The sequence below is a fragment of the Jaculus jaculus genome, chromosome 1 (assembly GCF_020740685.1).
Source record: "Jaculus jaculus isolate mJacJac1 chromosome 1, mJacJac1.mat.Y.cur, whole genome shotgun sequence".
NCBI classification, from domain to species: domain Eukaryota; kingdom Metazoa; phylum Chordata; class Mammalia; order Rodentia; family Dipodidae; genus Jaculus; species Jaculus jaculus.
Window position 1 is genome coordinate 225371895 of NC_059102.1, and position 24011 is coordinate 225395905.

General features: G+C 54.2%; 1 protein-coding gene across 6 annotated transcripts in view; it reads left to right on the forward strand.

The window, feature by feature from the left end:
• Gse1 (Gse1 coiled-coil protein) overlaps positions 1-24011 on the forward strand; it is a 415165-nt gene that overhangs the window by 290209 nt on the left and 100945 nt on the right. The window contains exon 1 of one of the 6 annotated variants that reach the window (XM_045142424.1): positions 19675-19744. The exons of 3 other annotated variants lie outside the window; for them this stretch is intronic. In XM_045142424.1, the coding sequence (XP_044998359.1) occupies positions 19714-19744 (31 nt within the window). In that variant the 5' untranslated portion in view covers positions 19675-19713. Of the gene's footprint in view, positions 1-19674; positions 19745-20590; positions 21560-24011 lie in introns of those variants that run through there. 2 more of the 6 variants (XM_045142423.1, XM_045142428.1) reach the window with 2 other exon arrangements.

The following is a 24011-nucleotide window of genomic DNA, read 5'->3' on the forward strand; positions in this document are numbered from 1 at the left end:
TGCCCCTGGGGGGGGGGGGACAGTGGATAAAGCTTCTTATGAGATAATGGGCTGCGGTGGACCCTATGGATGCTTGTGACATCTAGAGAAGAATGCCACGTGCTGACCACACAGATGGACACAGAACATTGTAAGTGACAGCAGAATATATAGAAGTGGCAGAGCTCTGCTAAGGCAGGTGGGGACCTTGGATGCCCTGGCTCTGGCCTGCAGCTGTCTTTTCTTTGACCCCAATACTGCGCCTTATTTTTCAAAAATGTAACGGAGGAATGGTTAGCTGTCATTGGAACTATTCCTCATAGGGTTTCGGAGGACCATCAGGAGTTTGCGCGGTGGGGATCCCAGAATAACGGAAAGCACCTGCTTATGTTGCGGCACACTGCCGGCGACTGCGGAGGGAGGGCTGGGCCTGGGGAGGCGGGCAGAGGGGAGTGAGTACGGCAGTGAATGGTCCGCCTGCTCTGCAGCCTGTAGGGCCCCTCTCAGCCAGAGAAATGGGCACGTGGGTGGATGGTGGGAAGTGTAAGGGCCTGGGACGCATGTGTCTGGTGTTCCTTTATGGTGGTCAGGAAAGGCTCTGCTGACATTCTTGAGCAGAACCCAGCAGAAGCAAAGAGGGAGGCCCCATCGGGTACAGTCAGTCAAAGGCCCTTTGTCATGGTTGTGTGGATTGTGTGCCACTGAGCAAGGGAAGAGCCAATGCCAAAGCCTCAGAGCAGGGAGCCAGCAGAGGGCAGACAGACATACAGACAGACACAAGGCCTCAAAATCACTAGAGACCATTATGAGGACCTGGCTGGCACTCAGAGCCAATGGGAGCCATGCAGTTTTACCGGCAGAGGTACCAGCCAGCTTCCCCAGACTGCTATTCCAAGAACAAGCTGCAGGGGGCGTGGGTGGCAGGAGGATAGGGAGAAAGGGCCCCAGGAGACCTGGCTGTAATTCCCCCAGTGGTCCACCTGTGGACCGTGGGCCGGCGTGGGTGGAAAGCGTCCAGCTATCGGGAAGGTCTCAGCAGTGAGGCCTGGAAGGCCATCAGGCAGCAGGTGGGCCTGGAGAGTGGCAGGGTCCTGCTGGGACAGGTGGGGACCTGGCATACCCCAGCTCTGACCTGCAATTGTGTTCTCCTTGGGCCCAGATCAGGATCTTATTTTTTGTGTGGTATCTTGAAAACCTGGCACTTTTCAGACTTACATTTGAGTTCCTACTTTAAAAAATATTTTTTTGTGGTTTTTTTTATTTGAGAGAAAGATACATACATACATACACACACACACACATATATGTATACATACACACTTACACACACACACACACACACGCATATATATGTATATATATAGAGTGGGGGGGGGAATGGGCACACCAGGGCTTCTAGCCACTGCGAATGAACTCCAGATGCACATCCCGCCTTGTGCGTTGGCTTACATGGGTACTAGGGAATCAAACCTGGGTCCTTAGACTTCACAAGCAAGCACCTTAACTGCCGAGCATCTCTCCTGCCCTATCTTTGTTCATTCATTTGCAAGCAGAGACAGACAGACAGAGTCTCTGCCTCTATCTGCCTGACCTCCCACTCCTCAGTTGCTAAGCGTGAATTCAGATGCAATGGCTGGAACACAGAAGGCTTCTTGAGCTTAGGTCTGAGAGGGGACTGTGAGCTCAGGGTGGATGGAGACAGGGTGACAAGGCACCTGGAACCTCATGACATAGACTGAAGGGAGGGAATTTGCCCGAGTGACTCTCTGCCTAGTGATTGGAAAGCCAGAGCCAGGCACCTGAGTACCAGACACACTTCTGCCCCTTATAGCGGAACCCACAGTGACCCGCAGGACACCTTGATATAAACTGGAGTAGGGAAGAGACCTTCCCCAGGGTACAGAGACATTGTTAAGACAAGTGCCCGGTCAGCTAGACTTCTGCCTGCTAATCCTTTCTTCCCAGCCCTGTGTGCACTCTGCAACCTGCCCTCGTGTACCCAGCCTCCCCGCTCTGATTGGAACTAGTCATTGATGCTGGAAATGGGAGAGCTATTTGGAAATCCACTCGGGTAGCACCTGCCCTCCCATCACCCCTGGCTCCCCGATTTCCAGCTCAGCCATCTGCCCTGGCTCCTTGAAGCCCGTGGAACCATTTAAAAGGCTCCTAACGATATTGATCAATCTCTAAAATGGATTATCCTGCCTGCCTTGCAGCCTGCCTGGATGCCCTGGGTAAGATCAGAAAGGAATTATGTTAGCCAGGGGCTGCGGGAGTGAGGGCGCGAATGTATCTACTCCACAGAGGCCTTCTTATCAGAGCAGAGTGCGCGTGCCATCTGGGGTGGAGGTGCTCGGAGGGGAGGTGTCAGAAAGAAGCCATCATGTCAGGATTTGTGTGGCTCAGACACTGAGCCTGTGGGAGGGCTGCGTGCCCGGAGCTGGGGTGAGAACCACTTCTTCTCTGAGCTCTTCCCTGGGGAAGTGAAGCTCTTACAGAAATCCCACTGGTGCCCAGTCACAGGTTGGCACACCTGTGTCCTGCTCCCTGCTCCCCCTGACCAGGAGCACAGCCTAGATCATGGACCTGGAGACAGAGGAGTGAGTTCAGGGAACACAAGTGGAAGTGGCTTCCGGAAGCCTCCATGTATTCATCGGGGAGTGTAAGATTACCTCCCCAGGGCCACTCCTTCTAGAAGGTCTGATGGAAGGGGGAGTCCAGAGGCGGGGAGAAATGCAAAGTTCCGCCCTGTGATCTGGTTCACCCCACGGGACTCTGCCACCCTGCTTCTCTTCACTTGCAAGGCGTGATGGTGATTACCCCAGCTGAGCCACTCACGCTCAGGTCGCCTGCTGGCAAGGCAAGCTGACCTCTGGCTTCCAGGGTGGCCAGGCAGGCTGCCTATACATCTGTCCACCCTGGCCTGACTGGGCTCAGACCTTGCATAGGACTTCAGAGCCAGTGGCTATGGGAGATAGGATACCAGGAGATGGCAGGAAGAGTGAGCAGTCACATAGGGAGCAGATGGAATCCTCATAGAATGCTCTTGGAGGCACAAGTGCCAGGGACCCTGAGACTACAGTGACTCATCCATCCCAGGGAGTGCTGGCGCAGCGCTGTCCTGGGGCAGGAGGTACAAGTGCTTGGGTGCAGGGAAGGCGTGGTAGCCTAGTGGAGCAGCGGACTACTCTGTCTTGTCACAGGCCCTAGCTCCTGTAGATAGATGTGTCCCCTGATCCACAGGTTCACAGGGCATGAGCAGGACTGTGAGAAAGTAGGGTCACAGGGAGTGTGGGATTCTGGGAAGGTAAGCCGGGAAGATGCCCTCCCAAACAGCTTTGTTCAGTACGCAGGTGTCCCCAGGCCCAGCCTCTGCTAAAAGATTGATTTGGGTTGGTGCCACCTCCTAGGGTCTAGTGCTGGTGAAGTGGAGTGCCTTGGAGCCCAAGGATGGGCCCTGGGCATCTCAGACACAATACTGTGGGACTGTGGTTCCTGACCAGCCCTTCCGGCCTCCCTTGCCCATCATTGCTCCTGGCCGAGCTGGATGTCCTTTGTGTAACTGTTTATGTGGTCAGGGGACGGGGAGTCTGAGGAAATGGGGGGAGGACATAGGGGGCTCCCTTGTTGTCTCACTGGACAGACCGGATGGACCTGAGTCTCAAGACAATGGGCCCAGGGAGGGGCCAGGTGCTAGACCCAGTACAGGAAGAGGCCATCAGGGAGGATAAACACAGCCCTAATGACTGTGGACCTGAACTTGAGCTACAGACAGTGTGTCCAGCAGGCTGAGGTAGTCTTCCTCCTTCTGTTCCCTCAGAGAAACTGTGTGTCCTCAGGTGCTGGTGGAGAAGGGCCTGAGGGGTGGGCAGAGGGGACACTATGTCCAAGGAAATGACAGCTCGTGATGGGTACTGTCCATCTTGCCCTGGGAGATGTTTGCTTCAATTTTAATATCTATGTATACATTAGAATATAGTTAGTAAGGCACTGTCTCTAAATATCAAAACTAGGCTGGAGAGATGGCTCAGCAGTTAAAGGCACTTGTTTGCAAAGCCTGATGGCCTGGGTTCAATCCCCCAGTATCCACATAAAACCAGATACACAAAATGGTGCATGCACCTGCAGTCTGGAGTTCATTTGCCAGCAAGAGGCCCTGGTTTGCTCATATTCATTCCCTCTCTCTCTCTCTTTCATGAGTAAATTATTTAAGGAAAAAAAAAAACACCACTAAAACTAAGCTGTCCAGGCTGGCCTTGAACTCACTTTGTAGCCTAGGCAGGCTTTGAACTTGCAATCCTCCTGCTCCAGCCTCCTGGGTAGCCGCTATAACATACCTGCGATGCCAGGCCTGGCCAAAGCTCCACCCCATGTTCTGTTCACTTGCCATCAAATGTGCAGGTGTCCTGTGTGACAGTTGTTCAGGTGTGTGCTTAGGGACTTCCCACAGGTAGAGACACCCAGCGTCGTCTTTGCTCTTGGCACCCAATGGCACTAGCAGGTGTTGGTAATCTGACCCCAGTGAAGTCACTGTGGGGTGCCACCCATGCTGCTGACAGGTACCTGGCTCTCAGGATAGGCTGCGTCATGAGCACAGAGGTAAGGGGGGGTGGCCTTGGGGAGCAGGTGCATGGAGTGGCACAGACCCTCAGCCCTCAGAGCAGCCCCTGCCTAGACCTTCACACCAGTGAAATGGCCCTGCCCCAGAGGGACCTGGGGCCAGTGGCAGAGTGAGGCCAGTGACAGCCTGTGGTTGGTGGGATGGGATGGGATGGGATGGCATGGGATGGGCCAACCTGGGGGAACTTGACCAAGACCTGCTCTGCACACCTCTGATTTGCATAGCCAAAGTTCAGAGCCAGGGCCACTCACTCAGTTGTGGCTCCTGGGAGAATGCACCCACCTTGGCTGCCAGTCTTCTGTAGGCCCTGTAGGATGTCCAGGGCCTCACAGGTGGGGAGCCTGGTCTGGCCCAAGCCACGGGGCCAGTGGAATGATCCACAAGCCCCATTGCTACGCCTGTTAGTGGCAACATGGGTAAAGGTCATCTCCTTATCGGGCTCCCCAGAGAAAAGGATAAGAGAGCAAAGCCACTGTCATCCAGGGCCACAAGGGTGTGACTGTCCTGATAAGGGGAGGCTGCTAAGTGACAAGTGAAAGCAAAAGTGGGTGGGGCCCAGGTCTGGGGTACAGAGGTCAAGAACCAGCCCTCCCTGCAAAGGACCTGTTTCCAAGATTCCCTCAGACCCAGCCTCAGAGGCCATGCAGCTCTGCCTCTGCCTGAGCTGGTCTCCCCACATCCACTCACTGAGTGCCTGCTGGACTCCAGGCAGACACTTAATAGGTCATGCTACATTCCACGTAGCATTTATTGAGTACCTTCTATGTTCTAGGAATGCGTTTGGTAGGGATTTGCTATATTTTAAGTCTTAGAGCTTCAGAGAGGGAAGACACATAAGAGCCATCAAGAGTGTGGCTGAGCCAAAGGAAGGTTGGACTCCTTACAACGTGCTCCCTCCAGACAAAAAATTGGCCTCGATATCCATGATCTCATAATGCCTGACACTACCTACATAAGACCATCATAAGAGGAGGGAAGGATCATGGCATCCAAATAGAGGAGAGACTTATTGAGATGGGGAGTGGATGTGATAGAAAAGGGAATTTCAAAGGGGAAAAGTGGGGGAGGGGGATATTACCATGGGATATTTTTTATAATCATGGAAAATGTTTAATAAAACTGAGGAAAAAAAAGAGTGTGGCTGCAGAGGCTGGAGGGATGGCTTAGCGGTTAAGGTGTTCTGTCTGCAAAGCCAAAGGACCCTGGTTCAATTCCCCAAGACCCACATAAGCCAGATGCACAAGGTGGCCCATGTGTTTGAAATTCGTTTGCACTGGCTGGAGGTCCTGGCATGCCCATTCTCTCTCTCTCTCCCCCTCCCTCTTTCTGTGTCAACTAAATAAATAAATAAATAAATTTTAAAAAAGAGTATGGCTGCAGCCAGGCATGGTGGCGCACGCCTTCAATCCCATCCCTAGGGAGGCTGAGGCAGGAGGGTTGCTGTGAGTTTGAGGACAGCGTGGGACTACATAGTGTGTTCCAGGTCAGCATGTACGAGAGAGAGAGAGAGAGAGAGAGAGAGAGAGAGAGAGAGAGAGAGAGAGAGAGAGGGCCTTCTAAGTAAAAACAGCAATGAGAAGAGTGTGGCTGCAGAGGTAACCAGGCACTGTAGACCTTAACAGCCATGAACTGACACCGAGGGACCTTGGGCCGACATCATTCTGAGGAGCTGGGGTCTGAGGAGGCCAACTAAGGTCTGGGTGGCTGGGTTAGTATAAGCTGCACAGCTTCCGGGCTTGGCCAGAGGCCATGAAGCCTGTTCTTCCTGGAGCTCTGCGCCACCTTCCTTCATGGAGTGGCCAACGTACAGGACTGCTTGGGCTCCTTTGGGACAGGAGAGGCCCATCTCCCCTCCTGCTTTGGGGCACTACAATGAGGTAGGCCACCAGGCCCTTTCTGAACCACTAGAGACCTGCAAGTGTCTGGCCATCTCAGTGCTGAGGAAAAAAAAAACAGACTTACAGAGAGGTCATGGCCACGAGCAGGTGAATGCAGACCCGCACAGAACCCACGTGGCCTGACGGTCATCTTGCTGCATCCTGACTGTGAGGAGCAATGGGACTGCCTGGGTGAAGGAACCCAGTCACCCTGTCACTAGAGGGTCTTGATCTCAAGGGAAGTCTGGGTAGCTCAAGGCCTGGTGTAGGAGCACGAGGACAGAGGACAGTTGCCCCATGTGTAGGGCATGGGCAGAGGGGCCTGAGGCAGTCAGCTAGCCAGTGGGGATGGAAAGGGAGCAACCTTTACCCGGCACCTGCCCCGGCATAACCGAGTCCAGCCGCGAGGCAGGCAGGACACAAGATGCAAGCTGTTCATTCTGTGACTCATTAGTGGCTCTGGCAGGGTTAGATCGGAGGCAGCAGACACAGGGCCCAGCACTGGGCTGTGGGTCATCTGCACACTGCCCTGTCCTCCTGCTGTCCCCATGACAACACATGACTGAGCACCAACCGTGGGGAAGAAGAGCCCGTCTTGATTGCTTTCCACTGACATCTGCTGGGGCAATGAGCAGAAAGCACGTTGGGGAGGAGCGGGGCTGTGCTTCAAACACGCAGAGGCAAAGCTGAGCACTGGGTCGGCCATTACCTTGGCTGCAGGCCTACCCTCCATGCCCTTAGTGGGAGGACCCTCCTGATCAGAAGCTTCCAGAGCCTGGGCCTTTGTGGATCTACATTCCCAGGCTAGCTAACTGGGTACCAGTTACTTGATTCGTTATTCATTCATTTACCCAGCCACCATGCGTGACAAGCAAGGTCACAGAACATCAAGTGTAAGTTTAGAGATAAAATGCTGGCGTAAAGGGCGGGAAAGGACCTGGATGGTAATGTCTGAGTACACGCTTGGATAGAGGGAGGACCCCTATGAACAGCTGGTGCAAAGACCCCGGGGCAGGAAGCAGCCAGCAAAGCAAAAGTGGCTGGAAGAGAGGACACAGTACCATGGGGACCATGGAGTCATCATCATAGCCTGGAAGCCAACTTCTCTCTGGCCACTGGGCTGACCTCCCAGCCTCGCTTCCACAACTGTGGCTGGGATCAGGTGACCCTGGCCCGAAAGGGAGAGGGACAAGGAGACCAACTAGCTATTTTTAATTTTATTTATATATTTTTGGTTTTTTGAGGTTAGGGTCTCACTCTGACCCAGGCTGACGTGGAATTCACTATGTAGTCTCAGGGTTGCCTTGAACTCACAGCAAGCTTCCTACCTCTGCCTCCCGAATGTTGGGATGAATGGCGTATGCCACCACACCTGGACCAGCTAGCTATTTTTGTTGTTGTTGTTTTTATTTTTTTTTATGAGTGAGAAAGAGAGATAATCGGTGCGTCAGGGTCTCCAGCCACTGTAATCAAACTCCAGACAGGCATGCCACCTTTTGTGTATGCGTCACCTTGTGCATCTGGCTTACATGGGATCTGGGGAGTTGAACATGGCTTCATAGGCAAGCACCTTAACCATGAAACTATCTCTCCAGCCCTTTTTAAATTTTTTTTTATATTTTATTTATTTTACAGAGAGAGAGAGAGAGAGAGAATGGGTGTGCAAGGACCTCTAGCCACTGCAAATGAGCTCCAGACACATGCACTACCTCGTGCATCCAACTTTATGTGGGTCCTGGAGAATTGAACCTGGGCCCTTTGGCTTTGCAGGCAAGCACCTTAGCCTCTAAGCCATCCCTCCAGCCCGGCAGTGGTCTTTTAATTATCAAAATGGTATTGCTCTATATGGCTATGGGGTTCTGGGAGGAGTGACAGTAGAGGGGTACCTGTCTCCGGGCCTGAAGTCTGCTTGGTTTCCTTGTTCAGAACAATATAGCAATATGGTGGGATTCTGGCAGTGGAGGTTATCGAAGTCACCCTCAATCCCAGTTGCCACTCATCTCCCAACAGAGGCAGACCTCTGCTCTGGCCCTGTTTCCTCCTCCTCCCCCTTCTCCTTCTTTTTGGCATGTGTGTAGGTATATGGTGTATATGTTTATGTATGCATGTGTGTGTGTGTGTGTGTGTGTGTGTGTGTGTACGCCAGAGGTTGACATGAGGCGTCTCCCTCAGTCACTCTCCACCTTCACGTTTTTGTGACAAGCACTTGCACTGAACCCAGACCTCACCAATTCAGCAGCCAGTGAGCCCTAGGGATCCGGTTGTCTCCACTTGCCCAGTGTCGGCATTATAGGTGCTCACCACCATGTTTACCTTTTACAGCATTGTTGGGGATCCAGTCCCAGGTCCTCATGCTTGCATAGCAAGCCCTTTACCCACTAAGCCATCTCCCAAGCTCCTGTCCTTGCCTTTTAAAATATATATATTTGCTGTAGAGAAACAGCATGAGAGAAAATGGGCACTCCAGGGCCTCCTGCCTCTGAAAACAAATTCCAGACATGTCTACCACTTTTGTGCATCTGGCTTCATCTGGGCACTGGGGACCTGAACCCAGGCCCTCAGGTTTTGCAAGCAAGTGCCCTTAACTGCTGAACTACCTCCCAGCTCCTGTCCTTGCTTTTTTTAAACCAGTTTGCAGTTAGGGGCCTGTCCTGGACTGGGGTCTCAGTTGAAGGTGTCCTAGGGAGCAGCCTAGGGAGCAGGTAGGTGGCTTGATTCTGGATGTCACCACTTCTTGGGGCCCCAGGAGACAGCTGGGGGTGGGGGAGTGGGAGGAGACTGTGCAACCGTGGAGAAACAGAGGCAAGCTCTGGCCTTCCCTTCTGTTCCCTACACACAGGGTTTCAGACATCATTGCTTCCGTTCCTAACTCAATCTTGCTTGCCCTGGGGATCCTCTGGGACTCCAGTCTCCCACCAGCCCCTCTCCAGGTCCCAAGTCCCTACACATCCCCTGATTGAAGTGGCCAAGAGCACCTCCATCTACCATCTTGGCCAGCATGGCATCCATGTCCCCTCCCCACACACACCTCTGGTGCTGGGGTCCTGGCCCAGCACCCACGTCTTCTTGCATCTTCTGGAAGCCCTGCCCACTCCCGTAAGTGGCTTAATTAAAGCGCTGTGCAGTTTATTTATGTACAGACCTCTCCTAATTGGCATGTTTGTCTTTCCTCATTATTCCCAGCTGGACAGAGCGGTTTGAACAACAAATCAGAAAAAGCTGCATTTCTGCGACAGTGTCTTGTTTTTGAAAATGTGCTGTGTCCCCGCTATTAGCCGCGTGCACATGTTTGCTGGCTCCAGCCACAGGCCCCTAAGCACTTAATTGTGGGTGCAGTTAGTCGGGGCGGCGCTCTCTGCAGATTTCAGGGGTGAGGGAACCTAATTACACCTGCAATTGAGTGCTTTCGCGGGGACAAAGATGCCTGTTCAGCTAATTGCCAGGACCGAGATTGCCCCCACAGAAAGAGTCCCCGGCAGAGGCTTTGAGCGGAGGCCACGAGGCCCGAGAAAGAGTGAGAACAGGAATTAGAGCGGCGGGGCGCTGGCTGCGGCCTGAGGACTCCGCTTTGTGCTGCAGTCATTACAGCTCGGCGTGTTGTTCTCCGTGTTGTTCTCCGCCACCGAGCCTGGGCCGAGGCCTGCTTGGCGTATTCATTAGCGCCTGTCTTTGCACAGAAGTGTCACCCCAGAGGGACCCAAGCTGGGGTTTCTCACTTCCTCTTACCTTGCTGCTGGCTGACTCCAGTGACTCATGACTCATGGGGTTCACACATGGCCGGGGAGTCCTTGGCCTGCATTAAGTGGAGTTTGCATGACAGCCATGCCTTGTGTGTGTTTGTGTGTGTGTGTGTGTGTGTGTGTGTGTGAGAGAGAGAGAGAGAGAGAGAGAGAGACAGACAGACAGAGAGGGAGAGATCATATCCCTACATTTCCAGTTCTGTCTCCTGAGCTCCTGAGTGGGACCTTGACCTGTCTTCTGTGGCCCCACCCATCAGCAGAGCAGCCCTGACCTTCTGTCCTCCCACCCCTGGGGTCTCAAGGGACCCGTTTCTGCCAACTGTCCTTGCTGCTGATTCCAAAGCAGGAAGTGTGATTTCTCCTGTGCCTGGTTATTTTTGACTGTGTGCAGGTCAGTGCATTTGAGGAACTTTTTTTTTTTTTTTTTTGCACCATAATTCAAAGCCCAGGCCACAGGGCCTTCCTTTTTTTTTTATTAGGGTATTTTTATTTTTTACTTTTCCTTTTTTTAAAAATTATTTTTATTTATTTATTTGAGAGAGACAGACAGAGAGAGAGAGAGAAAGAGGCAGAGAGAGAGAGAATGGGCGCGCCAGAGCCTCTAACCACTGCAAACAAACTCCAGATGCATGCGCCACCTTGTGCATCTGGCTAACGTGGGTCCTGGAGAATCGAGCCTCGAACTGGGGTCCTTAGGCTTCATAGGCAAGTGCTTAACCACTAAGCCATCTCTCCAGCCCTCCTTTTTATTTTTATGTCATTATTTATTTTGGTTTATTTGAGATAATTTCCCACTCAGGCTGGCATGAGACTCACTATGCAGCCCAGGCTGGCATCAAATTTGCAGCAGTCTTCCTGCCTCAGCCTCCCAAGTGCTTGGCTAACTGGCACATACCACCGTGCCCAGATTTTTATTTTATTTTAAATATTTTTATTTATTTATTTGCAAGGAGAGAGAGAGAGAATGGGCATGTCAGGGCTTCTAGCTGCTGCAAACAAACTCCAGACACATGTTCCACTTTGTGTATCTGGCATCACATGGTTGCAGGCAAGTGCCCTAACTACTGAGCCATCTCTCCAGCCCTCCATCTTTTTTTTCAAAACAGTCTCATGTAGCCCAGGCTGGCCTTGAACTTACTGTGTAGCCAAGAATGACTTTGAACTTCTGATGCTCCTGCCTCCCAACTCCTAGGGTTACGGCTGTGTGTCACTACACATGATTGTTATGGTGTTGGGGCTGGAACCTATGGTTTTGTGCATGCTGGACAAGCACTCTACCAACTGAAGAACATCCCCAGCCCCCCTCATTTATTGAGACAGGGGCTCACTATGTAGCCCAGGCTGGCCTTGAACTTTGGATCCTCTCACAGGTGTGGGCCACCACATTACTTAGATGCTTTTTCTCTGGTCTTTGTATTTCTGTTGAGCACCCAGCAGTGTGGCTGCTCTGGCTCTGCCTCATGCTATGTGGAGCCTGCTGTGACACTGGACAGTCACATGGGACTTTGCAGTTTGGGGTGGGGGCACGTGCCTTTAAGCACTGGCTGGGGTAGGAGGCTAAGGTAGGATTACTGTGAGTTCCAGGCTAGCCTGAACTAGAGTGAGTCCTTGCTTACAAAAACAAAACAACGGACGGTTCAGGCGAGATGGCACATGCCTTTAGTACTGGCACTTGGGAGGCAGAAGTAGAAGGATCACCATGAGTTCGAGGCCATCCTGATAATTCCAGGTCAATCTGGGCTGCAGCAAAACCCTACCTCAAAAACACACACACACAAATAAACAATAAACAGATGAAACTTGGCATCAAACCTACCAGTTTCTTCTACTCACATTTTCAATGGGTTCTTCTAGGGTACCCTGCCAGACCTGGGCTTGGGCCTCTCTAGGGACTTCCTCCCTTAGGCCCTTGGGGGCAGGATGCAGGCATGTGGAGAGAGCTGGAGGGCAGGCTGCCCCATGAGCCTCTTGGGCCTGACTACCACACCATCTCCACCTCAGCCCTGCCCAGCTCTCTGCAAGCCTGAAACCTCTCCTTGGGGCCCTGGGGGAAGAGTTAGTTGCACCTGGTTCAGGATGACCCGCATCTTCCTCACCTGGTCTCAGGAGCATACTGTGGACTCAGAGGGCCCACTCTTTGGGAGTGGAACTTCCCTGAAGCCCCGTGTCCCTACCTATGCTTGAGGTGAGGCCAGCAGCTTGGATAGTGGTGGTGGGGGGGAGGCTAATAGGAGGTTAGGGTGTTAGGACCTTGTGGGAGAGTGGTGTAGGAATTAGCCCTCAGAGCTCAGAGGGTCCCATCCACATGCCCTGCCTGTGTGACCTTAACCTACCTGCCACCTGTGCAGCTTACACAGGGACCATCCACAGCAGAGACACCTGGAAGGAGCCAACCAGGTGACAGTGTCTCAAAACCAAGAGCATCATGAGGTTTGGGGACACATCCTCATCAAGGTGCACACTGCTGCTGGGCCTGGTGGCACAGGCCTGTCATCCCAGCTACTTGGAAGGTTGAGGCAGGAGGATCGAAAGTTCAAGGCCAGCTTGGGTTACAGCAAGTTCAAGGCTAGCCTGGGAAACTTGATGAAATCCTGTCCAAAAAAAAGAAGTAGGGGCTGGAGAGATGGCTTAACAGTTTAAGGTACTTGCCTACAAAAACCTAAGGACCCAGGTTCGATTCCCCAGTATCCATGTAAGCCAGATGGACAAGGTGGTACACGAGTCTAGAGTTCATTTGCAATGGCCGGAGGCCGTGGCGCTCCCATTCTCTCTGTCTTTTTCTCACTGCTTCTTTCTCTCTCTTAAATAAATAATTTAAAAAAAGAAGAAGAAGAAGAAGAAGAAAGTCAGGCCTGGTGATGCACGCCTTTAATCCCAGCACTCGAGAGGCAGAGGTAGGAGGATCACCATAAATTCAAGGCCACCCTGAGACTACATAGTGAATTCCAGGTCAGCCAGCCTGCCTGAGCTAGAGTGAAACCCTACCTGGAAAGAAAAAAATAAAGTAAAAAACAGGCTGTGGATATAGTTCAGTAGCCAAGCCTGTATAAGGCCCTTGGTTCCACCCACAGCATCGCTTGCATGCCTACTCCAAGCCTGTCCCTCAGGATGGGACAGATGTTAGGGTGATGCCTAGACTGTTTCAGAGTTGCTTTAGCAACTCTCCCATCGGCCAGCTCCTGCTTCTACCCTGTGGGTGGAAAAGAGGAGTGTGATGGAATGTGTGCAAGTGGAGAGAGAGTTGAGGCAGGGGCAGGGTGCAGGGAGGGGCTGGAGGCCCTGCTCGCTCAGATCTGCAGGGGGAGGAGAGGCAGGCTGCAAGGACGGGGCAGCCTTCTCCTCAGAAACCCGTTCTGTTTCTTAAATGTCAGAGCGAACAGATGGCTTGTCTGAGTTTCTGAAGCCTGGGCTCGCCAAGTCAGAAGGCCCGTAGATTATTTAGTCCATCAGCCTACAGAGGAGAAGACAAAGGCCAGAGCCATGACACTTCTCCTGCGATAGGACAGAACTGTGTCAGGGCCTAGCTTTCTCTTCCTGCTATCCAGAACTGACCCATCCCCACCCCTGAGCATCACTTGCCACTCAGTGAAAGGCAGAGCAGAGGACTTCCCAAGAGCCCCTGGAAAGACTGTCTTCATGATAGAGGGTCAGTTAGCCAACTGGGAAGAATGTCTCGGCAGGGCACAGCTGCCATCCACTGCTTGCCCCTGCATATGACAACTGTGACGCCCAGGGGACCTGGTCGCTCCACACCTGTTTACTGGTGGCCCTGTTGGTTCTGCCTCTCTCATCATGTCCCTCTGAGTCATAGGACCACAGGACCTGACACATCAAGCCCTGGATGAGGCTTCTCCTGCCTGTGGCTACTGTTGTATACTGAGCACCCAGAAGTTTGCCTCAGCACGTGGTTATGCCAGTTATGCAACTGAAACTCCCATCTTGAGCCAAGTAGGGTCTCTTTTACCCTGTCTCTCCCACATACCTCCTCTGACTATTCCTGGGGCTACAGGCTCACAGGCTGGCTCGAGATGGGGCTAGACCGCGGAAGTGGGAATGGCTGGCAGGGGATACCTTTCCCCACCGCCCCCTCAAGGTACAGTCTCGCTCTAGCTCAGGCTGACCCTGCATCAAAACAACAACAACAACAACAAAAAGCCTGTGCATGGTGGTTCACGCCTTCAATCCCAGCACTTGGGAGGCCGAGGTAGGAGGATCACTATAAGTGTAAGGTTACCCAGAGACTGCAGAGTGAATTCCAGGTCAGCTTGGGCTAGAGTGACACCCTACCTTGAAGAAATAAATAAGTAAACAACAACAACAAAAGTTTCTGAGCTGGGCACAGTGGTGCATGCCTTCAATCACTCTGAAGGCAGAGGTAGAAGGATTACTGTGAATTCGAGGCCAGCCTGGGGCTACACAGTGAGTTCCAGAACAGCCTGGGCTAGAGTGGTAGACAAATGCTTGTCATCCCAGCATTCAGGAGGCAGCGTCAGGAGAATCACTGCAAGTTCATACATATGCTGCTGTACATAGCAAAACGTCTAGGCCAGCCAGGGCTACTGCAAAACTCTTATCTGAAAAAATATATATATATAAACTAGGTGTGGTAGTACACACCTGTAATTCCAGCACTCTGGAGGCAGAGGTAGGAGGATCGCCTTGAGTTCGAGGCCACCCTGAGAATACAGAGTGAATTCCAAGTCAGCCTAGACTAGAGTGAAACCCTACCTCAAAAAGCAACAACAAAAGGAAGTCCAGCATGGTGATGCATGACTGTAATCCTAGCACTGGGGAGGCAGAGGCAGGAGGCTCGGGAGTTAAAGGTCATCCTTGGCTACATAGGCTAGCCTGGGTTACATAAAAAAAATTGGCTTGTAGCAATGGCTCACGCCTTTAATCCTGGCATCAGAGAGAAGGATCACAGTGAGTTCAAGGCCAGCCAGTGGCTACAGAGTAAATTTCAGATTAGCCTGGGCTAGAGTGAGACTCTGTCCTCCTAAAAGTAATACAGTATGTACATGTATGAAAATTGTCAGAAAAGTTGTTGTTGTTGTTTCGAGGGAGGGTCTCACTCTAACCCAGTCTGACCTGGAATTCATTGTGTATTCTCAGGGTGGCCTCGAGCTCATGGTGATCCTCCTACCTCTGCCTCCCAAGTGCTAGGATTAAAGGTGTGTGTCACCATGCTTGGGTAAAGTTGTTGTTTTAAAAAAGACAGGGTCTGGCAATATAGTCCTAGCTAACCTCAAACTTGCTGTCATCCTTGGGTGACACTCTAGCTCAGGCTGACCTGGAATTCACTCTGTAGTCTCACGGTGGCCTCGAACTCACTGTGATCCTTCTACCTCTGCCTCCCAAGTGCTGGGTTTGAAGGCGTGTGCCGCCACACCCGGCGACTAGTGATTCTTGATCTTTCTTCGGCCTCCCAAATGCTGGGATTATAGGTGTGTGTCACCAAGCCTAGCCCCACCCTTTCTCTCTTTCCTTCTTCCTGTCTCTCCCACCTTCCATCTTTCCCACTCTTCTTTCCCTCTCTTCCTTTCCCAAGGACACTTGTCATTGGCTTTAGGGCCACCTCCATTCTCAAGAAGATCCCAACTGGAGGCCCAAAACTTCCGCCCACCTGCTCAGACTCCCCTTTGGCACAAGGTTAAAGGTTCAGACACCTGGTCACAGCTTTGGCAGGTCAGGGCCCAGACCTGGGCAGGTGGCAGGAGAGCAAAGATAGGCACCTTTTGCAAAGATGAGAACAAGGCTGGCGCACAGATATCACAGCCACGCATAAGCACAGAGGCCCTTCTCTTCCAACCTCGAGCTTGGTTATCTCGGGGCTTGCAGGCCCCCAAGGTCTTGAGCCCATGAGGCAGAAGCCAGCCAGGCTGCTTCCACGCTCTTGGTCCAGGACCTCCCTTCACTGGAAGTAGGCAGACTGTGCGTGAAACTTGCTGATGCATGAGGAGGCAGGTCTGTCTGACAGGCATGGGCCAGGCCCCAGAGATGATAACAACGTCAGTGTCATCAGCTGTATATGATGTCCCTGTACCAGGCATTAGGAGCAACTCATGCCTTGCCTCCTGGCATGTAACAGTGATTCACCCCCATTTCCAGGGATGTTGATGTCAGATGTCACTGCCTGAGAACACAGTTGAAGTCTAGTCTCTGTGACTCTAGATCTGCTGGGCAAATGAACACAGACTCGAACCTGCCTGGCTCACCTCCCAGCTGCAGCCATCCACTGGCTGTGCATCCTTGGGTGAAATGTTTGGCCTCTCGGCACCTCATTTGGAATATGGAACCCCTCAGGGTGACCTTGAGCTGGATGGTCCTGAGAAGCCACTGAGTTATCTATGCTGAGTGTTCCAAGCAGCAGCTGGTGCAGACTGAGGGCCTGGGCAGCAGCAGCTGTCCTTCTATCCCACTGAAGGGGCACAGACAGACCACTGGAGAACCAAAACATGCCAGTGGAGGGGAGGAGGGGGCACATGGCCTCTGCTTTTCCTAGAGTCTGAGGAGAGAATCCCCGTCACACCAGAAGGAAGGCAAGCTTGCTGTCTGGTCTGGGGGCTGCAACACACCATGGGTGCAGCATGCAGTGATGGGCCCATCTTAGCACGCGCTGGGGGCTATTTTTACCGTGTTCAGTTTAGCTGGGCTGTCTCTGTGCTGTGGCAAAGGTGACCACACTGGAGGGAGCGTGTGCCCTCATGTGGAAGGTGCAGCTGGCATGGTGTACTGCATGTCAGAGTGCATGCAGAGCTGCAGGCTTCATGTGCCTCCCCAGAGCATCCCAGCCCCAGCTTCTGGCCCTAAACCACCAGCCTCTCTCCCCTGCTTTCAGAGTGGGCAGGCATCTTTCAAGGCGGAGGATGAGGTTGTTCCAGCCTTCATGCCCAGTGGGGGAGGCTGGGTTCTGGGTGGTCCAGCCTCCCCTTTGCTGTCTCTTCTCCATCAATCTTGCATCCCCCCCCAAAAAAAAGGTAACTTGAGAGAGGGAACAGTCCCACCAAGCTGGGGGGAGAGTGGAAAGAAGCAGCAGGGTGAAGACAGACAGGGGCCTCCTTTCTTGGGGATGAAACTCCAAAGATGTCCATCTCACCTGGACACCCACAGCTAGTCCAGGGGTGGCAGTTCTGGGCACATCTCCCAACCACAGCAGTCCATGGTCACCCCTAGCCAAGGGCTGGTTCCCCCCACCCCAGATATGAATGGCTGTAGTGATGGCTTCCAACCACCACAGCCAAGCCACAAGGGCCACTGGGAAAGGGAAAATGCAGCCAGCTACCCCGTTCAGCCACATTAGGCAAACAAGCCAGCAATTCAGCGAGAGCCAGCACTCAGCCCGCTGCTTGGGGAGGGGAGGGCTTTTATTCTCAGCTGTTTTGGCACCAAGTGAGAGGGCTGTGGTAGGACCACCCTCCCCTGGTGGAGCGCATGCTTTTCTTCTCTTACAAAGGTCTCCATCACCAGGAAATGTCACTAACCTACTTTGAGCAGCCAGACTTAGAGGCAAAGGAGCCAAGCTATCGCAAGGATCTTACAGCTGGCCTCTTTCCCCAGGGTGTGGCTCCCAGCAATTAGGGCTTGGCCGGAGCACTGGCGATAATTGGATGCAGGCATTCGGATTCTTATTAGGGGAGAGGTTTGCCTTTGAGACGATTCAAAGATAGGGCCATGATAAGCCAAGCCCGACCACCAGAGTGAAGCTTCTTGCTGCCTCTTTCCCTGTGCTGGCCTTGTCACCAGCCAAGCACACAGCACTCTCCCAGTCCTTGACTGGCCACCGCCACACTTTCGACCCCCCTTGGCCCAAGTGGGCCAATTGGAACTCCAGACTAGACACCTCTTTCTCACCCCTCAGCTAGGCACCCTCTCTACAGGTGGCTTTCAGGATGTCTTCCCCACTTTATCAGGGGAAGGAAGGGGGGCACCCAGCCGATTGGGGGAGCATCCTCCCTCTGTACCCTGCCTGTGATTGGCCCATAATTACAGGTTTATTGCCTGTACAGCTATTGTGTAATGACATGTTTGCAAATTAATTTTTATGGCTCCTGCCATTAGCATATACAGTAGAGGAAGGTTTAGTATTAATTACTACTGTTGTTCCTGTAATCCCGGAGAATTAAAAACCAATAAAAGAATGACAACAGAAACTGATAGTTTAGGGGCTTTTAAAAATAGTTTTTATTTTCTTTCCCCAAGTACATCCGGAGATTTTTTTTTCTAAGCTTGTGTTTTTCTAAACATGGGGGTGTTCTGCCGCGCGTCCTGGTCGTCCGTCTCCCACAGGGCCAGACTGCAGAGTGTGGGTGATAAACGGGTGGGAGGCAGCGGAGGGAGGGGGGGCGCTGCTTCCTCGCCCCGCAAGCCGGCGGCAGGGCAGTGAGGAGGCGCGGGGAGCGCGCCGCACACAGCCCTGGAAACAAAGGACCGCCGCCGTCGCTAAGGGCCCGGCGCGACCTCTGGGGTCACCGCGGGGCGGAGCGGCCAGATGCCGGAGGAGGCGCGGGTGGCCGATTTCCTGCAGGTCCGCGGCCCTGGCGCCCTCCCCGGGACCGCGCGCACCCGGTCACCGCAGAGGGGGCGCCAGGCGGGTTGCAACAGGGGCTCCGAGCTCGGCGCGCACCCCGGGCGCCGGGCCCCGGGAGGAGGCGCCGCCTGCGCGCTGCACCCGGCAGGCAGCGGCGCGGAGGAGAGCGCCACCCGCCCGGGCTGCGGGCGCTCCGCCCAGCCATTTACAGTTTTCCTGGAGGGGGGTTGGAAAGTGGCTAAGAGGGTCAGAAGGCGCCCTGGGTCCCCTCCTCCAAGGCGCCCTCCAGAGCTCTTTCTAAGAGGATTGTATTCCAAGAGTTCAGCTGTCATTTGTAGTCGCCGCGTTTATCAGGGACTCAGGGTTCCCTGATTTACGCGGTGGTTGTAGAGTCGGGGCAAAAACCCAAACCTGGCCCGACCGTGGTGACCCGCTGTGCGTACCTGCGGGCTCAGGTTTGTACCTCTTAACAGTGATCTGTGTCGGGGGGGGGGGTGTCAAAAGGTGACCCTTAGTGTCACCAAGTCATGATTCCAGTTGGTTGCGCCACTGAGCGGGGGTGGGGGGGCGCCCTTCCGGAAGTAAAAGGCAAGAAAAATAAACGGTCATACCTAGAGTCTGCTTTGCAGCGAGGGTTAGAAGGGGCTGGTGGTGTGGGTAAATGGATCCTGTCTCTTTAAAATCGCTGGGCTGGACAATGAGCGCACAGGATGTGGTTTGGCGGCGGGGTTTTTTCCCCTTCGATTTGGGGAATTATCACATGGGGCCTTCTTGAGCTGGTGTGAACGAGCGGCGGCGTGAGGAGGAGAGATACAGGCGCCACACTCACATACTCAGTGCAGTTGATCGTCTTCTTAAACCAAATTAGCCGGGGCTCTCGTTACTATGGTGCAGCCGGGGCTTGCAGAATCCCAGTAATAGCATGTATTAGGTCTATTTGCCTGGAAGCATGCCTTCCCGGATCTGATAATGCCCCAGCGGAGGGAGAGTGTGGGAGATGGTATCAAGCATTTGATTACACTTGCAACAGGGAATCTGAAGGGGTGGGGTGTGGGGGTGAGGAGAAGCCAGGAGGGAAGCCAACCGCTCGCCCTAGGAGCCGTGCGGGGCGCCGGCAGTGTGGTTTCCGCCAGCTCGCAGTGGGTTGCACAAAGGGCGGCCCCCGGAGTCCCCGGGGCACGGCTTGGTGGTAGTGGTGGGGAAATCGTCCTCCCGGTCCCCGGGGCGGAGGGGTGAACTCTCGACTCCCACAGCTGTCAGACGTGGGTGGGGAGGGAGGGAGCGAGGGAGGGCGGACGGGCGGGCAGCCAGAGCGCGGAGTTGGGCAGCCGAAGGGGGGCCCCGGCGGCGCCCGCAGCCGCCCACTGTTTGCAAACCGCCCGTTTGGGGCCGTGAGGAGCACCGCGCCGCCAGCGGCGGGAGCATCAGCCCGGACCCTCCGCGCAGCCCCGATCTCGTCCGCAGGGCTCGGCGGCCGCGCGCAGGGCAGGTCACAAGTGAAACTGTTATGATGGGCGGGAGAAGCCCGGAGCTCTTGGAGGACGCCGCGTCGTAGACACGGAAGGAGCCGCCGCCGCCTGCAGTCGCCAGCCACTGCGCCCCTTCCCTTTCGCTTTCATTAGGGGAGACAAATCTGCTGTCAGGCAGCCAGCTTTCCAATTTACCGATAATGATTCTTGCATGAAAATTGATCGAGGGGCTCTCCACCGCCGTGCGCTCTCGCCTCCTGCTTCTGGGCTGAGCCCCCGCGAGTTCCTCCTCCTCCTCCTCTCCCCCACCCCCTCCGTCTGAGTCAGTGGTGGGACGCCGGGCGGGGAGATAACCAAAAAGGGGGGTGCTGGTGGCGAGGGGGAGGGGAACCGGCCCTCGCCTGCGTCCCCTGCCCTGAGACTTGTTTGTCGCCGCTGTCTCTTATTGACGAGGCCAAATCTGCCCCTCGGTACTTCTTGGCTGTTTGGGTATTAATTTTCTCCACCACCCCCCTTGCCTCGAGCCCCCTCCTCTCCTCCCCACCCCGCCCCTCCTCACCCAGTAGCTAAGGGGAAAGGAAAACAAAGCCGATTTCTCCTTGGCAACCAGATGCCCCCTCCCGCCGCCCCCCTTCCTTTTCCCTTCTGGTTCTGAACGTGAAACCCTGTTGGAAACAGGTCTCTTGACCCTCGCCCTTGACATTCAAATGGCTGAATGGAGGAGCGATTGCTACTCGCACGTCTTAGGGGCTGCTATTTTTTTTTCTCTCCTTTTCCCTCTCTCTCTCCTCTTTTTCTTTCCAATGAGTAATCCCTGAAGATCTTAACCCCCCCAATTTCATCACTCTCACCCCCCTTTATTTTTTTCTCGCTCTTCTCCCGCTCGCTTCCCTCCGCCTGCTCCCCTCTTTTTTTTTTTTTTTATTTGCATCTCAAGTCCAAAAGGCAGAAAATACACACGCGGCGAAGACACCGGGCCGCCGAGGAGGCTCCGGCCCGTCCTCGGTCGGTCGTCAATTAACCTCACTGTGGATCAGCCAGGGCCAAGGTGGCCGAAACTGCCCAGGGCGCTGGCCGGAGGGAGAGCCCTTTGATCATCTTGGGGAAGAAAAAAATAAAGGGAGACTGATTTCCCCCCCCTTCGCTCTTGGGATCGCTCTTCTGCCTTTATTTTATTGTTTTAGACATTTTTTTTTGAACGCCGTGGCTTGAACGGTGCTTTTTGTTTCATTGCTTGGGTTTTCCTTTTTTTTTTTTTTAATTTCCTTCTTCGTCCCTCTCTGACCACTATGGAATTCTAACCTGAATCATGTTTGGATTGAAGCCGCCTCTGTATTACTTACCAGGTAAGCGAGCCGAGCGCTGCCCTCCCGGTTCTCGCGCAGGGCGCCCGTGCGCCCCGGACCCTCGCTCCCGCCCCCATGCGCCCCCAAATCCCCAGGCCGGGTCGGGCGCGCCGAGGGACGCCGCGGCCTCGGGTGTCCAGGCCTGCGGGGTGCGCGCTGCGCGCGTGGGGAGCCCCCACCGGTGCGCGTCTCGCTCCTTTTGTCTGCCCGGAGCCGGCGGCGCGGCGGGGGCGGGCGCTGCGTCTCGCGGGGCGCAATCGGCGCTGGTGTGAAGTTACTTTCGTGGGGCCGCAGGTCGGGGAGCCGTTCCCCACCCCCAAGCCTCGGGTCTCCCCTCCCTCCGGGATTCCCTGGAAGGTTTTGTTCTCCGAGGCCCCGGAGGGGGCCGGGGCTCTGGAGCGCATGGTGGCTTCCTGTTTCCTGCACCTTCCAGCGCGCTGACAGCAGCTCCCCGGCAACTTTCAGTTTTGGGGCCAGTCGCGCTCGCTGCCGGAGGGGAGGGGGCGGGGGCAGCCGTGGGAGAGCTGCAGAGTCCCTCCTCCGGGTTCATCTGGTTTGGACAGGAATCGTACTTACATGTAGGATCAAGAGAACACTAGGGATTGGGGGGGTGACCCTAACCCTACTCGCCGCCACCCCTTAGGGTGCCCTGGGGTCAAGTGACTTCGGCGCCCTAGGTGAGCCACGTGACCAAAGGTCGGGAGGGCTGTGCTGTGTGTGGCTGGTGGTTCTGAGACTTAGCAGTTTTGAGTCTCAACCTCCCCTGAGCCCTGGCTCCAGTTCCTATTGAAGTTGAGATGCCTTATGGCGGTGCGGAGGTGTTAGGGTTCTGTCTGAACCGAGTGGGGGGGGGGTGGTTCCTGGCATTCTCTGCTATGCGCTGAAGGGTGATTTAGGAATTGTTTTGCTAGGGAACAGTGCACGTGGCTGGGGGGCTTGGGTTTGCATCCCATCCCCCTCGGTGTTCAAGAGATCCTGTCACTTTTTGCCAGATCCCACCACACTTGACTCCCCACAGGGGAGATATGGAGCAACAGGAACCGGCCTGTGTAGATACCAGCTCTAGGGAGCTGGCTTGGCCGCCCTGACCCAGGGCACACGTTGTCACTGAGTTAATAGAGCAGTTAACAGGGCCAGGGGAAGGTGGGGGGGGGCGGGAGTGAAAGATATCGCCTGTAGGATTGCTGGGTGGCAGCTCTTTGGAGTTTCTGTGTGGCTGTTTAAATTTCCAGTTCTTCCCAGTAACTGACCAGAGATGCTGATCAGAACCAGTTTTATAACAAGATTATCTCTAGCCTCTTGTTTCACATTCTTGGGCACTCACGCTCTGTCTCTTCCACTGACAAGTGCAAATCTATATCAACCTCTAGCCTGACTCTTCCCTTCCTCTGCACTTCACTTCTGAACGTCTCCTTAGAGAGCTAACCAAAATTAGAACCGGGAATTCCCGACTTCCAAACAGGTTAGCTCTGCGTCAGGGCCACATCCTCTGGAGCTGAGCCATATCCCCACCGGAAGATGTGTGGCAAGTGAGGGCTGGGCCCAGGGGAATTCACCAGAGCCCCTTCACTGTCCTGGTGCACCCCACTGGATGTGGTAGGAGACAGCAGGGAAGAAGTCTCGGGCCTCCTCACGTCTCCAGTGTCTCCCCCAGCACCTCCTCCAAAGCTCTGGACAAGCTGTGGCAAGAGCAGGGCCTCTCAGAAGCACAGGTGTTTGTAATCTACACCCCAGCCACCTGCCATAGGAGAGCCAAGGGAACATGCTTATTCATCAGGTGACAATTTGGTGTTTACATGTGGAGCCTCAGAAAGAGGAGGTGGAAGTGTCAGACTAGGAAATTCGAAGCAATTAAGGCAAATCAGCTTCAGTTGGGATAAGGCCCAAGGCAGGCAGCTAGGATGGGTGGATTCTTCCAGGTCTGACCCAGGGGACTGAGGACTGGACACCCACCCCCGGGGCAAATCAGTCAGAAGATGAAGGGTTTTCTCCTACTAAAGTTTGCTCTTTTGAAGGTCCCTGCTGCAGTTTTACACCCTGCCCGTACTGCGCACTGTACACATCCATATTGTGCACCGGTGGGGGCTGAACCAGGCCAGGTGCCCTTCCAGCCTCCAGAGCGTTGGGGATGGATCCTCTTTTAAGATCTTCCTAGTCCACATCATTGCTCAGCAGCCCCAGGCCCAGCTATTGCCTGACTTAGGAGCGTCAGAGCTAGGGTCTGAGATCAGCTGCTGCCCTTCACACTGAATGGAGATTTATTTCTAGGTACAGTGGGTGGCCTGGAGGTCAGTAGCCTTGGATAAGAGCCTGGGAGCCCACAGAGGACCCTCAGTCCCTGGGTTCTGTTCCCAAGGCTTATCTCAGCAAGATGCCTGTAACTGCCAGGAGCCAGAGCCCAGACTCCCTTACCAGGCTGCCAGGGGGGAGGGAGGGTGGGAGCAGTTAACAA